Source organism: Zootoca vivipara, chromosome 2, assembly GCF_963506605.1.
Source record: "Zootoca vivipara chromosome 2, rZooViv1.1, whole genome shotgun sequence".
Classification (NCBI taxonomy): Eukaryota; Metazoa; Chordata; class Lepidosauria; order Squamata; family Lacertidae; genus Zootoca; species Zootoca vivipara.
The window spans coordinates 83499798-83518755 of NC_083277.1; the positions used below are offsets into that span (position 1 = coordinate 83499798).

At 45.6% G+C, this 18958-nt stretch overlaps 1 protein-coding gene across 4 annotated transcripts in view; it reads right to left on the reverse strand.

Annotated features, from left to right (window-relative positions):
• PKN1 (protein kinase N1) overlaps nucleotides 1-18958 on the reverse strand; it is a 61791-nt gene that overhangs the window by 16754 nt on the left and 26079 nt on the right. For 2 of the 4 annotated variants that reach the window (XM_035104817.2, XM_035104815.2), the window contains exons 1-9: nucleotides 12517-18801; nucleotides 7854-8154; nucleotides 4883-5028; nucleotides 3492-3621; nucleotides 3071-3216; nucleotides 2191-2404; nucleotides 1670-1870; nucleotides 1173-1282; nucleotides 145-288 (exon numbers count right to left, since the gene is read on the reverse strand). In XM_035104817.2, the coding sequence (XP_034960708.1) occupies nucleotides 145-288; nucleotides 1173-1282; nucleotides 1670-1870; nucleotides 2191-2404; nucleotides 3071-3216; nucleotides 3492-3621; nucleotides 4883-5028; nucleotides 7854-8154; nucleotides 12517-12561 (1437 nt within the window). In that variant the 5' untranslated portion in view covers nucleotides 12562-18801. The other 2 variants (XM_035104816.2, XM_035104818.2) reach the window with 2 other exon arrangements.

Sequence of the window (18958 nt, forward strand, 5' to 3'; positions counted from 1 at the left end):
GTATTTCTTCTGCTGTTATCAGATAACTCTTGTGTGTTTTGGCATTTCCCATCTTATGTAAGAGTATTCTGCTAAGAAATCTGACTAGCTGGGTCTCTAGAAGTTCAGGTCCCAGTTCTGCCCAGTTTGGCTCTTTTTTATTACCTCTGCCAAGAGAATGCCCTGTGGCTCCAACTCCAGGTGGATTTCATGGCGCTGGTTGTCAAGGAAATCTTCCAGCTTCAGGTATTTCAGGGCACAGAGACTGCGGTAGTCACGCCAGTACACACCAATCTCGAGCTCTCGTGCCTGAGAGGAAGGGAAACAACTCATTTTTTTAAAAAAAGGCAGCAGCTTATTGGTTTTGACTCTACATTGTACCCACAAGTGCCATACCGAGGCTCAATCAAAACTGACACTGGGGGACAACACACCTTCACCATATTTCTCTGTATGAAGCACAGAGTTCAGCAATACGACACAAAAGGTGCCAGAGCTAGCAAGTATACTGCTTGATGGGACGCGGGTGGTGCCGTGGTCTAAACCACAGAGCCTAGGGCTTGCCAATCAGAAGGTCCACGGTTCGAATCCCTGTGACGGGGTGAGCTCCCATTGCTTGGTCCCAGCTCCTGCCAACCTAGCAGTTCGAAAGCACGTCAAAGTGCAAGTAGATAAATAGGTACCACTACAGCAGGAAGGTAAACGGCATTTCCGTGTGCTGCTCTGGTTCGCCAGAAGCGGCTTTGTCATGCTGGCCACATGACCTGGAAGCTGTATGCTGGCTCCCTCGGCCAATAACGCGAGATGAGTGCCACAACCCCAGAGTCGGTCACGACTGGACCTAATGGCCAGGGGTCCCTTTACCTTTATACTGCTTGATGAGTAAAAAGAGCAAAATATATTACTGACTCATGCTATGTCCTTGGGATGCACAAATGAATAAAATTCCTCTTTTGTATCACTGTAGGAGTCCTGATAAACTCTCTCCTTCCTCCACAAAGTTATAATTTGACATTGGGAGTGTTATTTGAGAAGAGGGGGCCAGCAGCAAGTTAAGTGGGTATGATTGTGATTGCCACCCTCCATTCCTTTCCCAAAAGGATAGCAAACGCAGGGGCCTTTTTTCCATTATAAAACTGGTGAGCCCGTGACCCAACCAGGAGCATCATGGAAGGATGCATCTTTCCACATACCCTCTCCAGCTCCACTGCAAAAGTCTGGTTCCAGGCTTGTAGGCCGCTGGGTTTCCAGGCCGTCTGGCCGACAACTATGTTATCCAGCTTCAGCACAGCACTCACCTCATCTGCAAGAGGAAGAGTACCAATAAGCTGGAAAAGCGAAGGACAGCAAGAAAGGGAAACGAATTCAGAAAGTGTTAACTCTTAAAAAGTAAAGCAGGAAACGGGGTGTGTGTCCCAACACTCAGCATGTCAGGTACCAGGAAAAGGACAGCATACTGTTGACATTCTTCAGCAGAAGATGGCAGAGCGAAGAAAATCTCTTAAATTAGAGATGAATGAGAAAGAACAGAGTAGAAGGATTCCACCTGATGCTGACTGAACCACCGAGAGAAAGATTGGGGCCACAGACCCCCACGTAGGACTAGTTGTGCTAGAAGGTCTTCCTTCTTCCAGTTGACCCTTTGCCCAGTTTAGAGCCTGACAACCCCCCCCCCCCCAGCACTACTCACTGCTATTATCTTCTGATTTGATGGTGGTCCTGCCGCTTACGCTGCCACTTCGGCTGTACAGGCCTCGCCCGCTGCGGCTCATGAAAGATGGCCGCGCTTCACCAGGGCTGTTGCATGGCAGGGAGACAGTGGAGCCACGGGTCCGTCCTGGGACATATTCCAACAGCTCGCTGCAGCCCAACAACTGCACTTCCAGCGTCCCTATCAACAAGAGATACAACAGCTCAAGGGGGAAGGTCCAACAGGCCCTGCTCAGGAGCATTTGAAGCAGAACAGCCGTAACTCCCTGGAGTCTTCTTAAGGGTTTGAGAGAGCAAGGGTTCTCCCACTAAAGTATGGGAAAGGAGAGAGCGAGGCGAGGAAGAAGTCTTGAGCAAATTAGAGAGTGCTAACTATGGACAGCTCTGGGGCATTTAGGGAGTGGATAATGCTGAATACTGCAGAAAACCCCACCAAAAAATAGCAACGGTGAGCTGCGAGGGCTTTGGAGGCACCCCAAGCAAAGCTAAGTCCATAGTTACCTGTGAGTGGAGATGGCTTTGAGAGGGTGTTGTATTGGTTGTGCTGGTAGGAAGTGGTATTACGGGCACTGAAGGCCGGGGAGGATGCCAGGATGAGCTCTTCCTTGATGAGGCAGCCCTTTGGGTGATCTTGAGGCAGCTCAGCTAGACGCTGCTCCAGGGAGTGCCGCAAAAGGTCCAGCTTCTGGCTCGACTCGTTCAGCTTGGTCTGTGCCTAAAATGGGTAGGCACAAATATGGCTACATCCTCCACGTGGCACTGATGTGCGTTCCATCCGCCACCCCATTTCCCAACCTTGTACTAATACCACAGACTTCTTGGGATATGAACGATGACACGGAGGCGCAGTACTCATTAATTCACAAACACCCCAAGCCACATCTCAGTAGCAGAGCTTGCAGCTGGACAACTCAAATACAATAACCCACCCACTCCTAATTTCAGCAGCAAGTAGAACTGGATGCAACAGGTTACAGGCTAGGGAACCGCAGAACAGTCAAGAAGGACAAATGGATGTCCCAGACCTTTCAACTTATCTCAGATTCCTGCCCGACTCTGCTTATGGAGACTCTGCAAATTATGATACCTGCCACAACCTCTGTGACAAAACAGATGGTCTGCTTGTTTCCCCTAGACAGCTTCATTAATAGTGAATGCTGCAAGAGGAAACGTAAGCCGGGGGGGGGGGGAATGGGGAGAGGAGTTTGGCTGATTTCAACCCTATTAGCTGCTTATTGTAGTCCTAGGCAAAGGAGCCGTTTACCATTCCCAAACCATTTATAATTATGCATACATACGTGTGAGTGTATATAATCGGACCTTATGAGAGACACACACACACACACACACACACACACCAGCAGAGTGAAGCGCCCATTACCTCGGAGATGGCATGGCGGTCCTGAACTTTGGTGGAGCCCAGAAGGCGCAGCACATTCTTGGCCCCCTCAGAAACAGCGTGCTCCACCCGGAAGTGGTGCCGCAACTCTTCGATCCTCAACTCGATGTTGCTCAGGTCAGTGTTACCTGCAAGCAACAGGGTGGATGTCAGGCACCTGCTATCTGCATCAGAGATGGCAGATTAGTTGTGGAGGGAAACCAGAACACATGCATCCCAGGCACAAGGAAATGGGGGGGGGGCAGGTTTCCAGCACCAGGTGGAGGCTTTTCAAATTGCTCCAGGGGGCATTCTCTAGCTCTCAAAGGGCTCTTTAAAAGTTAAAAGGTGGGAGAAAGGGACGTTGGCTTTTGCAGAGCAGCCTGCCAGCCACGGGGACCTTCTTCTTTATCCTCCCCTTCACCTTGCCCATCTTCCATATTCAGCTGCACCTCGTCAGCCTGCATAGCCTTGCGGATCTGCATGCGGATTATATTGATCTTGGTCTTGCTGTCCTGTAGCATCTGCTGGGCTGTCTGCAGCAGCTTCCGATCCTAGAGGGCAGGCCAGGTGGGGGTGGGATTAGCAGGGACGGTGGAAGAGAATTAGTCATTAGAATGCATCCCAATCCAAGGGCAAAGCCTGCCCATCTGGCTCTCAGCGTATCAGTCCCTAGCCATAACAGAAGAAAACACCTCCAGGTTTGGGAAGCATGTGGGGGTATCATGTCCTATTCTTCTGCATACTGAACCACATCCTAGGTATCCAGTCTACGGGGTAAGCCTCAAAACAGAAGCAGCTACAGAATCCCTTTAAGTAACCAGTCTGCTTCCTCAACAAAAGTGGTTTCCAATGTGAATATTTAAAACCAGAAAACCCAATCACAGCAATTTTGAAAGTGGTATTTTAATAAATAACTGCGCGAGCGGAATGTCCACTTGAGCAACTGGATTGTCCCTCATTGCCTTCCTCCAAGTGTGCCTCACCCTCTCCCCAGATCCGTTCCAGGGGGTTGGGGGAGTCCTTAGAACAGTTTTTAATTGCATGGGGGACGGGGACATTATGTTCAGCAGGAGGAAACCCTTGTGCTGACAGAATGTTTGCCTTTGCACTACATTGAATCCCACCCAACTGTTTTTTTAAAAAAATCATGAGACCCTGATAACAAAAACACCAAAACCATTCACAGAAGCTCCTGCCTCCCCCAAAAGTTCAGATGCACAAAAATGTTATTTTCATATCAGTTCACTCAACTGTTGCCATCTTGGTGCCAAGGACGAGATCACATGAAAATGTGATATCTGAACCAAAATTTTCCTGGTGCAACCGTATGCGGCACTGCTTAATAGAGCAACTATATTTAGATTTTTTTTGCAGCTAATGGTAAGACATACAGCCATAGCAGAAGAGTTTACTCAGAAAGCTATTACTGGTCTAATAGGAAATATGTACATGGACCAGCAGGAATTACCTGCTGATGTCATTATCTAGGAACTTTCCCTCTTTTGCAACTATACATGCAACCAGCCTGCCATTCTGGCTTCGCTGGAAGCTAGAGGCAGCTAGGGGCGAGAAGGCTAGCATACTTGCATAGTTCAAAGCACCTTGCGTAGCACGTATGAGAAAGGCATTCTGCCAAAGAACTCGGAGAGAACCTGCTGCTTGTCAGAGGACAACATTGAGCTAGGTTGACCAATGGTCTAGCTCTCCATCTGGCAGCTTTGCTGGTATATTTGCATTTTAGTGGATGAGCACGCAGGGACTAGCTAAGTTCAGGGCAGGAGAGGAGGCAGCCAACCAGTGACATCCACATACCTTAGCAGCACCGTTGGCATACATCTGTATCATGTTCTCTGCTCCCTGCTTCACCTTCAGCTCAATATTGAGCTGCTTCTCCAGGCCAGCAATGCGGTTCTTGGTAGCTGTTGATCGGCTCAGGCTGCCTGGTGATTGTGGGGCATCTGGAAAGACAGTAAAGTGGTTAATGCCAAGAGGGCACAAATCCCAGACCACCACTATCAGGGGAACCATCCGAATGCATGAACTAGCAGGCAGGGAACTGGCATCATGTAGCAGGGACCTTCAAGAGCATGCAAAGGAATGCATACACAGCTTTAAGCCCATCCCGGCTCATTGGCATCTTGGAATCCGTAACCCCCCAGGAGGCACTGGGGGAAAGATTGAATCAAGCCAATTAGCACATTTAGATTGTGTTCTGCTTTAGAGGTTTCTGGACCTCAGCACAGAAAAAGACGTATTAGCCAGTCTACTTGTTTGGAGAAGATATCTCGTCTGTTTTCAGGCTGCTCTACCTACTTCCTACCCCTTTCTGGGCAGAATTCAAAGCACTGCTTCTTAACCATTAAAATCATGAGGTCCAGGTTACCTCAAGGAGGGAAAGGTCTTCTCAGAGGTGGTCTCTCAGCTCTGGAATACTCCCCACTCCCAGAGCTACTTGCTTTGTGCTCAGTTTGGTGAGTTTTAAAGTACCAGGCTAAAATGTGAGTGCACTCAGGATTTTAGTGTCTATGAAAACCTAAAGCAGCAGCAGATAATATCTCTTTTTTTGCTGTTTCAGTACTGTTTTATGGATCCATTTTTTTTAAAAAAAAGATTTTGTTTTAAATTGTGTCATTGCTAATTGTTAGTTTGATCAGTATGAGCATGTTGAAATCTTTCTGAATTTTATTTAAATTATATAAAAACACAAATTCACTTGTTTCAACCAAAGGGCCATTTGTTACAAAGAACTAGTCATTTAAATACTAAATATAAAGATGCTTTGTCAAGCCTAGTAAGAGGATTCCCTCATTATGTTTTCCATCCAAGAGCAGATTGCCAATGAGACACGACAGCAGAAAACAGCTGGGTTCAGTTAACCAGTATCTAGTATGTTCCTGGATCAAGAGAAACTTCTTCAGGTCTTGTCTAGTGCATTTGAGTGTGATTTAATCTATGAAAGAGTTGTATACAATTAGATGCAGAAACAATATTAATATATGTATTTTGTGCAACATCCATGTCAGGGTAGACAACTCTTCACTGAATACATAGGCCAAAGGCTTTTAAGAGAGACAGTATTCAGACTTTGGCACTTTAAATTCTTGACATCAGCTGACATCATGTGGAACTAGCATTAGGCAATGGTACGGCCCCAACACTCCCAATTTTGTGCTTTTCTCTCTCTCCCAGAGACAAAGAATGGACTATAAGATTGGGGGCCTGTTCTTGAGAAAGGCTGCCAGAACTGCTTGGTATTCACTGCTGTGCAATATAGTGTAAAGCAAGCCAATTGGAATGAATCCTTTTTAGAAAAGAAAAAAGAGAGAAAGAGAGCAGCTCAGATCTTCTAAGCCAGTACACCATTGAGTAAATCCTAGATTTACAAAGCACTTGGTTAGAAAGAACACTTGCAGTGTTGTCAGCAACACCACATTACAGCCCACAGACTGAATGAGGACAGGCTTAGACAGTGGCCCATCCAGAACTCTTATCCTTTCTGACCTCTGGTTTGCAGGGGGCTCTGAGCCTAGGGTCTCCAAGCAAAAAGGAAACAGCCACACCCAAGCCCTGCAGTCTTTCTAGTCCAGTTATATATATGCAGGCTCTCCCCCCCTCCCAATTTTTGTGGCCTGTGCTTGACAGTGGAGTCAGGTACAACAGCGACCGCTTCCTCTTTTGCAAAGTCACAGGCTGCTGCCTCTCCATATGGTACAGCCCCATCGTTGTAACAAGCTATCTTGGAATGGAAGTGGTGCATTGACATTTTAAGGTTCTGCCTGTGTGCTCCATGGGCTCCACTGTGCCTTTTTTTGATTGCTTCATACGGAGGGGTTTGGGGATGTTCCTCTCCCTGCTGCTGCTTATTCCCCAATGCCTCCTTCCACACGCACAGGCCAGTTGCCAAGTTTCTGCTCTGTTAGTGACTGTCCACATCTGGAGACTGGCATAGCCGGTGCTTATTAGGAAAAAGGGGCCAAGAACAGCCAGGTAGGGAGGAGCATACAAACAGGATTGGCAAAGGGTAAAGTTTCCTCTACCATACAAAGGTGCCAACAGGCTAGGGTGTGGATCCATATGGAACAGTTTTTAAACAAACAATGCCTGGCAGCTCAAATGAGTTCTTTCTTTTTCTTTTTCTTTCTTTCTTTCTCTCTCTCTCTCTCTCTCTCTCTCACACACACACAAAATACACAGTTTCACAACTTTGTTGATGGTCTTATGAACATTCAAGAACTGTAGGTAGCAACATATGGAAAGTTGTGTTTCTCCAATGCCAAATATGAAGCTAACTGAATTATTAATACAGTGGTACCTCAGGTTAAGAACGACTTCTATATTCTATCTTCTATATTCTGAACTTTTCCCCAAAACAAAATGCTGGTGCAAGTTTTCAAAAATAGTAGCTGAAGTAAGCCTAATCTGAATGGTTATTATTACATAATAATAAATGGTAGGTTATAGCTTGCTATTCTATAACATACTCAAAGAGGCTAACAGTCATCTTCATTAAAACAAATTAAAATTGTCAAATTATAATGATTTTTTCATAATAAAAGGAGAGGGATATAGCTCCTGACTCAGAAATGCATGCCGCCTCAATCTATACTGTTTGAAGGGACAACCTTCAGACTTAAATCCACCAATACCTAAGAAAAGCTTGTGCACAATGTCATCAGTTCCTACCCATCCTTGCCCTAAATCTCTGCCTGCTTTTTGGCTCCCCCATAGCACCTGACCCTTCACTTCCCACCCATCCACCCAGTGGTCCATTGCACACACTTACCCCCCAGCTCTTCAGGGTCTTTGACGACAATATGTGCATTGAGATCCTGCAGTTGGTGGTGCAGGGCCTCCAGCTTGCGGTTGGAACTCTTGAGCAAGTTGTCCACATTGGAAAGGTTCTTACGGTCTGTGGTTGCCTTGCGCAAGTTTTCTGCTCCCTCCTTTATCTTCAGCTCTTTTCGAATCTCACGCTTAATCTTCTCCTTTTCTTCATCCAGCTTCTGCTGTACACTGGTGTCTGAGAAATCTGAGCTCTGGTCCAGCCCTAGCTGCTCCAGCACTGACCAGTTGCCTAGATCACTCTGCAAGGGAAAACATAGCTGTTTATAGGCACTGGAATCAGGTTAGCATTATGATTAAATGGGTGCTATTCTGAATATCACTAGAATCATCCACAGAGCCCATATGGGTGATTTTATTATCTATCTATCTATCTATCTATCTATCTATCTATCTATCTATCATCTATCTATCTATCTATTATTTTGTTTATGCATTTATACAACTTATATATACACCATACAATATTCATCATTATCTCTTATCTTCAGACTTCCCAGTCCATCTCTCCATGGCATTCTAGGTAGTCTTTTGTTGGCTGCATAATCTGTTATTCCACCCATTTTCGCCTCAAATCTTCCTTTATTTAATGGAATCTCCCAGTATAGCATATTTACACAACCACCACATATGGATCAGGGTTCCCTGTACCTTGTGGCACTTCCAGCATAGATTTGACCTTTTCCTGTACATTTTCACCACTTTGCTGGGTGTCAAGTTACCACCGTTACATCATCTTTTGTAAATGTTCCTTAATAAGGTAGCAGGCAGAGAAGTTCATAGTCTTCTCCCATAGTTTTTCCCACGCTGACATTTCTATATTATAACCAATATCTATAGCACATTTATATGCCTGTTGTCTTTGTCCATGGAGTTTTCTTGGCAGGGATACTGGAGTGGCTTGCCAGTTCCTTCTCCAGGTGGATCACGTTTAGTCAAAACTCTCCACTATGACCTGTCCATCTTGGGTGGCCCTGCATGGCATAGCTCATAGCTTCTCTGAGTTATTCAAGCCCCTTCGCCACGACAAGGCATTGATCCATGAAGGGGATGACAGAGGACAAGATGGTTGGACAGTGTTCTCGAAGCTACGAACATGAGTTTGACCAAACTGCGGGAGGCAGTGCAAGACAGGAGTGCCTGGCGTGCTATGGTCCATGGGGTCACGAAGAGTCGGACACGACTAAACGACTAAACAACAACAACATAGCACATTTAATCATTGTTGCCTTTACCATTTTGTCTTGTTTGCCACTCCAATAACAGTTTATAAATCTTAGAAATCAGTTTCGTATCCTTTCCTATTACCATTTTTTCAAATTCCGAACTCGTTCCCCCAAATCCCTTTTCTTTAACTTTTTAAAAATAACTCGTTCACCCGGAAGTACTGAAACCTCTTCTCTTTTTAAACTTTAAACTCTAAACTGTAAACTCTCTCTTTAAACTTTAGAAAATCCTTGTAAGTAGCCTATCTATTATCCATATTCCATATGGGTGATCTTATACTCCTACTTTATGCCTTCCAACTACCTAGATTCTGCAATCTGTTCAGAACTCAGCTTAGTCACAAATGTTCATATAAACAAAGCACCATGCACAGTTGACTTTCCATTTAACAGGGAAACATAATTTTGTGCAATTGGAAGTACAGTACCACATTTACAGCCCAAGCCCATGCATGTTGCCTACTATCCTTGCATACATCCACAGAGCTAAGCAGAAGGTCTAGTTCTAAGCAGATATGATTTTGCTGTGCAGGCAGGCTACACAATCAATGACAACAAAATGCAGATTATGCTACTAGGCTGTATAAACTAAGGTTCTAATTAGAAGCAAACCATTATGTTTCATTGTTGTAGAAACTTATTAGTATGTAAGTGACATGTGAATGGTTCACCTTCTTGCAATGTAAAAAAATAAATATTTTAAAACTGGTCTTTCTAGGTGGTTTAAAATCCCTTTATTTAAATTGGCACGATTTAAAGTCAATCCACCCTGCCGCCCCCTTCGTAGCCTTGGGCATGTCACCATTCTCTCTCTTAGTCACCAAACTGCAAATATAGATAAATAACATTGACCTACTTTACAAGGTTGCTCAATGAATTATTGCTAATGTTTGCGAGCACTAGGTAAGTGTTATTTTTATTATAATTATATTATTAATAAAAGTTTTATTTATATACTGCCCTTCCGCTCAACTGAGCCCAGGACGTTAGTTAAAGCAGCATCCAGCTAGCACTAAAAATGTTCTTATGTTGCTAGACCTTTCATGGAAATGCTACTATAAAGAGAGAAAAGAAACCATGCATAACTGGAGTGAGGAAGCAGGCGAAAGAGAGGAAGCATTACAGCAATAGACAGTCTGCCAGTGAAATAGGAATGATAAATGGTCCAAGAACCCAGCAGTCCTGGGTGCAACCTCTCCCATTCTGGACTGCACTCTCTCCTTAGAACTACATAAGAGTCCATAATTTCAGATCCAGGCGAGCAGCTTCTCCCCCTGCCCCAACTAGAAAAAAAGCAAAATAAAAACCCCTCTGACTCCTCTCACACACCCCTTGCTCAAACCACTGCATAACCAATGCTAGCCTGGATTATGTGGAGCTCTTTAGGAAGTTCAAGCAGACCATTACTGCCCTGTTCCTTTGCTTTCGGCACTATGAAGGCTGGGCTTAAGAATTCTCTTACGACGGTAGGTTCCTTTTACTAATAAGGACAATAGATAATGGTTCTCAAACCTTCGGGTCTTAAAATTATTCCCAGAACTGTGTTTGCCGTCAGTGGACTGCACCAATATGCAGGACAGTAATGAAAACTTAGCTGTCCAGAATGGTGCCTTTCCTTGGATGGAACTGCAAAAGGATCTTCATGCTTCCACCATCTGTCCATCGGAGGAAAGAGAGCATCCATTTCTTTGCTGTGTAGCTCACCATTCGGCTCCTTAGGCAGCTCCAGTCCAATCCTAGCAGCATAACTTTGCCGTACTATATGTGTGCTTAGAGCTGAAGTCTAAATGTGTTAAGTCCTAGTGTGGGCTTTTGTACTGAGCTGAAAACCCTCAGTCATGTCCATGCGCAAGTGTGTCTGTAAAATGTGTATAAATTTGTGATTAGTCATAAGGGTAAAAAATAAAATGGGATTAAGGATTGTGAAGCCTTTAGCAAATTATTATTATTCTGCTGTGCCATCAACACACATGGTGCTGTGCAGGAATAAGTAACATAAGCAAAAGAAGGCAGGCCCATGCCCCGAGAACACTGCAATCTTAGCTATGACAGATTGGGACCATAATTATAGAAGGGGAAAGGATAGATACACAGTCAACAGGTGAAGGATATGCACAAAAATGAAGCTGTGTGCATTTAAAGCTTGGCTTCTGTAGTGGGGGGTGGAGACTAAGAGGTTGAGCCAAATTAGAAGCACTCTCTCAGTAACAACAGTTTGAGTGGTGCCAACTTGGAATGGGCTGGCAAATTCTTTCTGGCACTACCTTCAATCTAGGCTGTCTGAGTCAGAGGCTGACCCTGCTGTGGTGCCCCAGCTGCAGGATACATGCCCAGGTGGGAACTTGGCACATTGTAGTTAAATATTATCCACTAAGTCTTCTAGTAAGGAAACAGACCTCACAGGCTTACTGGAAGGAATTAAACAAGTGGCCTGGGGGAGTACAACACAGAACGACACTCATTTAACAGCTTCCCTTGCTACCCTATGAACAATACCCAGAGCCTGTGGAGTCTGCACACAGGCAGAAGAACTGCTGGGGGTGGGGGCAATATGCCTCCAGTATGCTATCCGTCCTATCTAGCACAAGGATGGCTAGAATATTGGACAGAAATGGATATATTGGGGTAGGGAAGGTGGAGAATAAGGAGTTCTGAGCAGGACACAATGTAGGTCATCTCATTTCAAAACACTGCAAGGAGCTGCATATATCTACTCAATGAAGCCTGGCATTAAATATGTTAGACACATGATAGTCAGTATATGCAGTGATAACTCATCGGCCAAACCTATAGATATGTTATGGCCTCCCCTGATATTTACATGCCCCCTGCCCCCCCCAAAAAACTATTCTATATCCATTGCTCTTGGTCTCAGACACCTTGCTCAGTAGAGTAAGTACTACAGTCCCTGCTTTCTCCAACGCATAAAAGATAACATTTATTCCTCAAACGCTTATTCTGCTGCTCTCACATGTGTCCACGTGTTCTCCTGCTGCATGCAGCATACACATAGGCACACAGGGGACTGTTCCCCCAGACCAAGGCACATAGCCCACACAGATGCCCCACAAATGTTAACACTTCCTGCTACTTGTACCCCATTGTGCCGTTTCTCTGATGTGCAGAGCAACAAATGCACCACAGATGAACACCAGGGTATATTGTAACATGCAGAGCCACTTGTAGATAAGGCAGTGCAGTTCCCAAGCCACACGCAGTACTCCCTCATCTTAGACTAGGATTCCTGCTCCCTCGTACTGATACTGCCCTACTGATTTCTACACATGCAATGCCCTTCCTTCCCAGTTGTTTGGTTATCATTAAAAAAAAGGAGGGGAGGGAGCCTCCTGACACCATCCCCCCTTCAAGCGACTGTACCTCTTGGTCATGCTCAGAGTTTGTGTCCAGCTCCGAAAGAGACATCCCGGCCCCAGGAGAGGCACACCAGGCCGCCCGTCTGCTTCGAACTGTGTGCTGGCTACACCCTCATTTCCTGCCTGTTGATTCAAACGGCTCTTCCAGCCTATGAGCAAACAAACCACTTCCTAGCAGAGTTCCTGTATTCGCTGGCAACACCGGAACACAGGCCACGGCTGAAGGGAGCAATAGTGGGGCCTACATGTTCCCCTGCTGCTTTGCCACTTGCTTTCCCTTCTGAGTGAACTTTCTAGAGGGGCAGAAAACCCCCAGAACTGCAGTAGTGCGATATTTTTATTAGGTAAAATACCACGAAACAGTGAGTAAGCTTTCAAGTCGTCCAGAACTCTGCCTCTGGCTGGATGTTCAAAATGCAGGGCAGAGGAGGGAGGGAGGGAGGGAGGAGGGAAGGAGGGAAAGCTATGCATGATTTTGAAGCCCAAAAGTTCACAGTTTGTAAGCCTTAATGCAGAATGGGGGTGGGCAGACTTTATTAGACTCAGCTGGGTGCAAAAGAATTTGAGGATGCACCACAGGCTTATTAGGACAACCAGCCAACTGATCAACCACTGGCAATTCCTCCTTATTTTGGAAATATAAAATCTAGGTAGTTATTTGGATCTGTGTCCAGCACAGACTTGAAAATATAGGTCCCCTGTGTGGCAGAAAGCAGAAGTGAAGAGAAATGCGGTAGTCTTTCTATCAGCCATCCAACCATCCACACACCAGTGACCAATGGCAGAAAAGCATCTCTCTCTCTCTCTCTCTCTCTCTCTCTCTCTCTCTCTCTCTCTCTCTCTCTCTCTCTCTCCTTAATTAGCATAAGACAAGACAAATACACTGCTACAGGATCTACAGCAGTTGGATCCTTACACTGAGCGGAACAGTTTTGCAGGAGCTGCACAGATCCCGTTGTCAGAGCTATGCACTACAGAGGCTTTTGCCCTTGACATTACAAAAAAAGAAAGGAAAAAGGAGTACTTTCTCTGAAGTATTCCTTCTCTCCCAGGATCCAGCACAATCCTCCCTTTGTCATTTTTAATTTTTTTTAAATGGGGCATTTTGTGCCCTGATTATTTGTAGCCTTTTCATGCTGCCTCATTTTAGCAACAATGGACTAGAAAGCATATTCCCATTTTTAACTCCCTTTCTCAAGTTACATTAACTGCACATGTGCCTTTTTGTTATTTGAAGCTTTCAGCTTCCCAATTTCAACCTTCAGTGCGATGGTACCTAGCTCAGAATTTGCAAGAGCCCATTTTAGTCCCTGTCCCCCCCCTGCTGATTTTTTAAAAAAGCTCAGCATGAAGGAATAGGGGAAAAAAGAGTTTTTTCTATCAGTGGTGTATCCCTTTTCAAAATTGCACGTTTACTGTTAGGCGCTTCAAATAGCATCTAGTGGAAAAACACGATACTACCGTAATCTAAATAAAATAAAATGTCCTGACTAACTTAGGTTCCTTAATTTCAATGGGTCTACTCTGCTTAGAACGTAAGTTGCATACTGCCCACAATATAAAAATTGGTTAAAATAATTTTCAATCAGAAAAACAGGGTGAAGTAAAAAAATTCCCCAGGCGCCAGGCACGTTTTGCTTATTTATTGGATTTATATCCCACCTTTCCCCCCCAAGAGTACATAGTTTACTCCCCTCCTCAATTAATCCCTGCAATGACCCTGTCAGGTTGGCTAGGAGGTTGTGACTGGCCCAAGGTCACGCAGTGAGTTTCATGAATGAGTGGGGATTTGAACCCTGATCTCCCAGTTCTCATCTGACACTCGAACGACTACACCACATTGGCTTCCTAAAGCCTACCTGCTATGGGGCAGCCATATAAATTAAGAAGGTAAATAAACATGGGGGAAGCAAAATGTCACCTAGAGAAGGATCTGAAATACTGTATTTTCCTTGAAGCTTGAATTTGTTTTATTCTGGACTGTTTTATTTGATGTTTTAATGAGTTGAAAACTGCTTTGGTTTTTTTTACTTTAAAATGTAAAGGAATATTGACATTAAATGAATAATAATAATAATAATAACTACTACTACTACTACTACTAAGGTTTTGGGTTGAAGATAGAGAAAGAAATTGGCATTTTTTGATAACAGAAGACACTCAGTAGCAAAGACTAGTGCCATCTGCATAAAGCTGACCAGATCTGCTGTAAACTCATACATGCCAAAAGAAGTAGTTATTTTTGCATCAGAGCAGCTATAATGCAAATTTACATTACTCATACTGGGCACTATAACTTCAAAGGAAAAGTAGCTGTATGGTATCCTGATCCATAATGTGTTCCCAATCCAGACTGGGGCTGCTGCACCAGGTGCCTGCTAAAAGTCTTCCCCCCTCCCAGCTGGTATTTATAGAGTGTGCAGGCAAATAGCAGCTGGAGCGGTGGGAGGAGATGCAGCAAGAAATCGGTGCATCGTCCTGATCTACATAGGTGTCTAGTGATCTACAGAGGCGTCCCATAGGGCCTAGTGGCTCGTTGCGCCAGGGTGCCGGCCTCAGCGAGTGAGGGAGCTGCACGGCTTTGCCCCCTTTCCCTGCACGCCACTAGATAGTGGCGGGTCGCAACGAGCCACTAAGCCCTATGGCTCCTCTGCCGGCACTGCCTCCTCTCCCTCGGCTGCGGGAATCCCCTCAGCCGCCGCCTGCCGAGCCACTGTCAAAGCGACTTTTTCTTAGAGCTCCGTGCTTGCGTCACTTATAGTCCACAATGCAGATTTTCTGGGCAAATTATTGCAGCGACTTCTCTGGCTGCTCCTCGGGCCGCTGGGCAGCAGGCTGTCATTGTCAGGTAGGAGGAGGAGGAGGCACCCCAGAGCCTCGCAAACGAGCGTGGGGTTCCGGCGGTCTGGCCAGCCGCGCCACAGCCACCACATTGGCGGCGGCTTCTGTGGGCGGCAGCTCCCAGGGCTGTGAGGTGGTCCACAAGTTGGGCCCCGAGTTCTAAATTCTGGGAAAGGGAGGGGGCACTGGAGGGATCTTTGTGCCACGGCGCCGGATGTGCTTAAGATGGCCCTTCTGATCTAGACCAGAAGGACATTCAGGATCAGGGACCCACGTGGCTGCTTTAGGTAACAGTAGCATAATTAAAACACACATTTTAATTTAACATTACATGTACAGTAGTCTAGTTGTGAGGTTACGGCAGTCTTGGCTGTAGCAGCCAGAGAAGCCGCTGCGATAATTTGCCCAGAAAATCTGCATTGTGGACTATAAGTGAAGCAAGCACGGAGCTCTAAGAAAAAGTCGCTTTGAGAGTCAAAAACCAGCCGAGAGTTCTTTCTCTGAGAGGCAGAACATGCAGGTATATAACAAAGTTCCTACGGAGTCAACTGTCTTGTGGAGATGTGGAAATGAACCTAGCAGTTTGGCTTGACCAATGGGCCTCACTGAATCTACACTTGCAGCTCTGCCTTCTTGCAGCCTGGAGCATGTGTGCAGAGCCAGTTCACTCAGCTGTGGTTTGGAATCAGGCCAGGTCACAGCCCAGAGAGCCTCAGTGCTTGTTCTGGACACCTCCTGACGCAATGCAGGAAATGGAGCTGCTGATTCACCCGCTTCCTTCACAGAGTCAGCCTAGCACAGTGCAGCAGGCCCAGCGATGCAGAGGTCAACACCAGGGGGAGGAGACTTCTCTAGCCAGCACTGGAGTAGTAGCATGACTGGGGCAAGTATTATAGGCTACTGTAAGGACAGAGGGCACAACACTCATCACTATCCTACATACTATTTCATATGCCTTGGATTGAGAACAAGCAGCTCTGTACCACATGCCTGGAACACAGGTGCCTGTGAAATCAAATGAACAATCTCCCCAACATCTCGCACCCATTTCCCAAAAGACTGCTTTATGGATTTTGCACTGAATTCAGCAGAGGCTTGGTATAAATGTGTATGGATTGTAGTCCTCTCAACCAAATTAATGTATTACAGGAAAGCTATGGGGGGGGGGAATAATCTTTGGCACAGATTTGTGGGGGAAAATATTTCATGTATCAACTCTCGAGTCAACAACAGGACCCACAGTCTCTATATAAAAACAGCCTTAAGAATAGACGACCCTTAGGACCCCTCCCAACTCTACAATTCTATGATTCTATAAAAAAACAATTGCTCCCAGATTTATTCTACTCTAGGACTTTCCCCTCTGGGACCAGCACAACAGCTATAAAAGGAAAGCAGCTATCTTCCACACAATAGCTCTAAGAATGCCCAAAGGCTGAGACAAGCCAGCCAGCTGGCACACAAAAGAATCCTTCTCTAGCCTTCCTTTTTGAGGACACTAGATCAAAGAGGCTGTCTATAGCTTTCATATACAGTACCAGAATTGGAGGGGGAGGGGCAAATGTTCAGATAGCAATTTCTAATCTTTCACTACTTCCTTGCTCTGAAGCTTGGGCAGCGCTGCCTCCCCTACGTATTCCTCTTCTAAAAACAAAACCAAGATATCCTGGCTTGCAAGCCCCAGCTCTTTCCAAGCAACAGACTCACCACTGCACAATGGGAACAGGGCCAGGAACCCAAGCAGACATTGCTACAGGGCACAGGAATGTAGAATGGCGTGTGCTGCTGATATGAAGGGAGGGTACTAAGCCCTTGTGCTCCAAGGTTAATTCTGCACCCTTGGTAGGCAGACCTTGGAGTTTTAGAACAAGTTTTTTCTCCCCAATGTAACCCTGTTTTCCCCCCTCTACAGGCCAGGCAGAAGATGGGACTCCTTCTGCATGTCTTTCCTATGGCCAGACCATTCCCCGGTTACTCCATCTCGCATCTGGATCTTTGTAAACACTGAGTGCTGCCAGGGCCAGAGATCAAAACGGAACCTGAGTGACCCTGCCTGCCTTCTCCAGTGATTCTGAGCATGGCTAGAGTGAGAAGAAGCCTCATGTGACCCACAGACTCTGAGCCAGTTCCTCCTTAAGCTTCACATGATGGAGTACCCTCAGAATATCACTACCGGTAGCCCCTATGCTAAGACTACTATGCTTATGTTCTCATGGGCCCTCATGCCAGGCTTCCCACAATACCACAGGAAATGCAGGCACACCACAAACATACTGAGCTGATAATAAAGACCCATATTATTAGAGACAGGTTCCTATGTTGTTGCTTGAGGAACAGCCTGGATTTAAGTCCATGGTGCCAAGTTCAAAGTCCATGCTGAACACTCAGTGGAGCACTCCTTAATGTAGCACAGCAGGGTTTTGCTGGACTTCCCAACTCCTCCAAGAGCACTGAACCCCCCCCCCCAATCTGGCAGACACTGATCCCCCTTGGCCTGAACAACACAACAGCTGAGAACCTGGACATCACAATGTAGCCATTCACTTCATCCCAAGTCAAGAAGCACAATGGAAGCTCAGTAACACAGCCCAGATGGCTTCAGGCTGAAATGTGTGCACCAAACTGCTCTGAGAACATGGAGGCAGCACAGGTGTCAGCCCTGCGTCATGTTATGACGCTTTCCGGTCAAGAGGATCATGCTCATGAATTGAGCCGCTGTCTGGATCCCCATGCACGTGGATTGCATCTTCCCCATTGTTATCATCGAGGCATGGGACCACTTGCAAGAATGACCCCATGGCTTAAAAATGTTACATGTGACTTGGACTCAACACAGTTAGTTCTGGGTGTTTTATGGTAGTGCTCAAAAGTAACCTGACAGAGGATTAGAGGGTGTTCTTAACCGCAGTACAGTCTAAGCAAAACTCGCATGTTATTTTTGTTCTCCTGAAAGCAGACCTTCTGTGCTCTGGTCAGAGTGTGAGCAAGCCAAACATCCATGTCTGGAATTTAATCTAAGTCCATTTAAACTCCTGCTCTCTGGAATTGATCAACTGATGACATAAGTGGAACCTTCAAATTAAGCCATAATTATTTAGGGTTCTTTGACAAGTCATAGCAACCAGAGTGTGCTAGTTTACGTCAATTAATCACCCCCTTAAGCTATGCTGCACTCCAAAGTCTAATTCATTATTGAAACCATGTCCCTCCCCATGAAAAAGGAGCGATATTCCATAGTGTCTGTCTGATGGCTTAAAACTAGGCAGAAACTTGGTTTTTCATTACCCAGTACAGCAAAAGAGTAGCGGCTGGAAAGGAAGGAAGGCCTCCTGAGTTCTAATCCAGTGCCCTACTTTCTCAGGAACAACTCTGGAGGACTAAGGAGCCTTACAATTCTCTGCACATAAATTTGCTAGGACCTAAGTAAAACTCTCTGTGTGTCTGTGTGTACACATGCAGACTCTCTCTCTCTCTCTCTCTCTCTCTCTCTCTCTCTCTCTCTCTCTCTCTCTCTCTCTCTCTCTCTCCTGCAAAGTAATTCAAAGTTCAGACTCTACATGTGTCACCAGGTCTTTAGGGAGTTAAGAACTGCTGAACAATCTAAA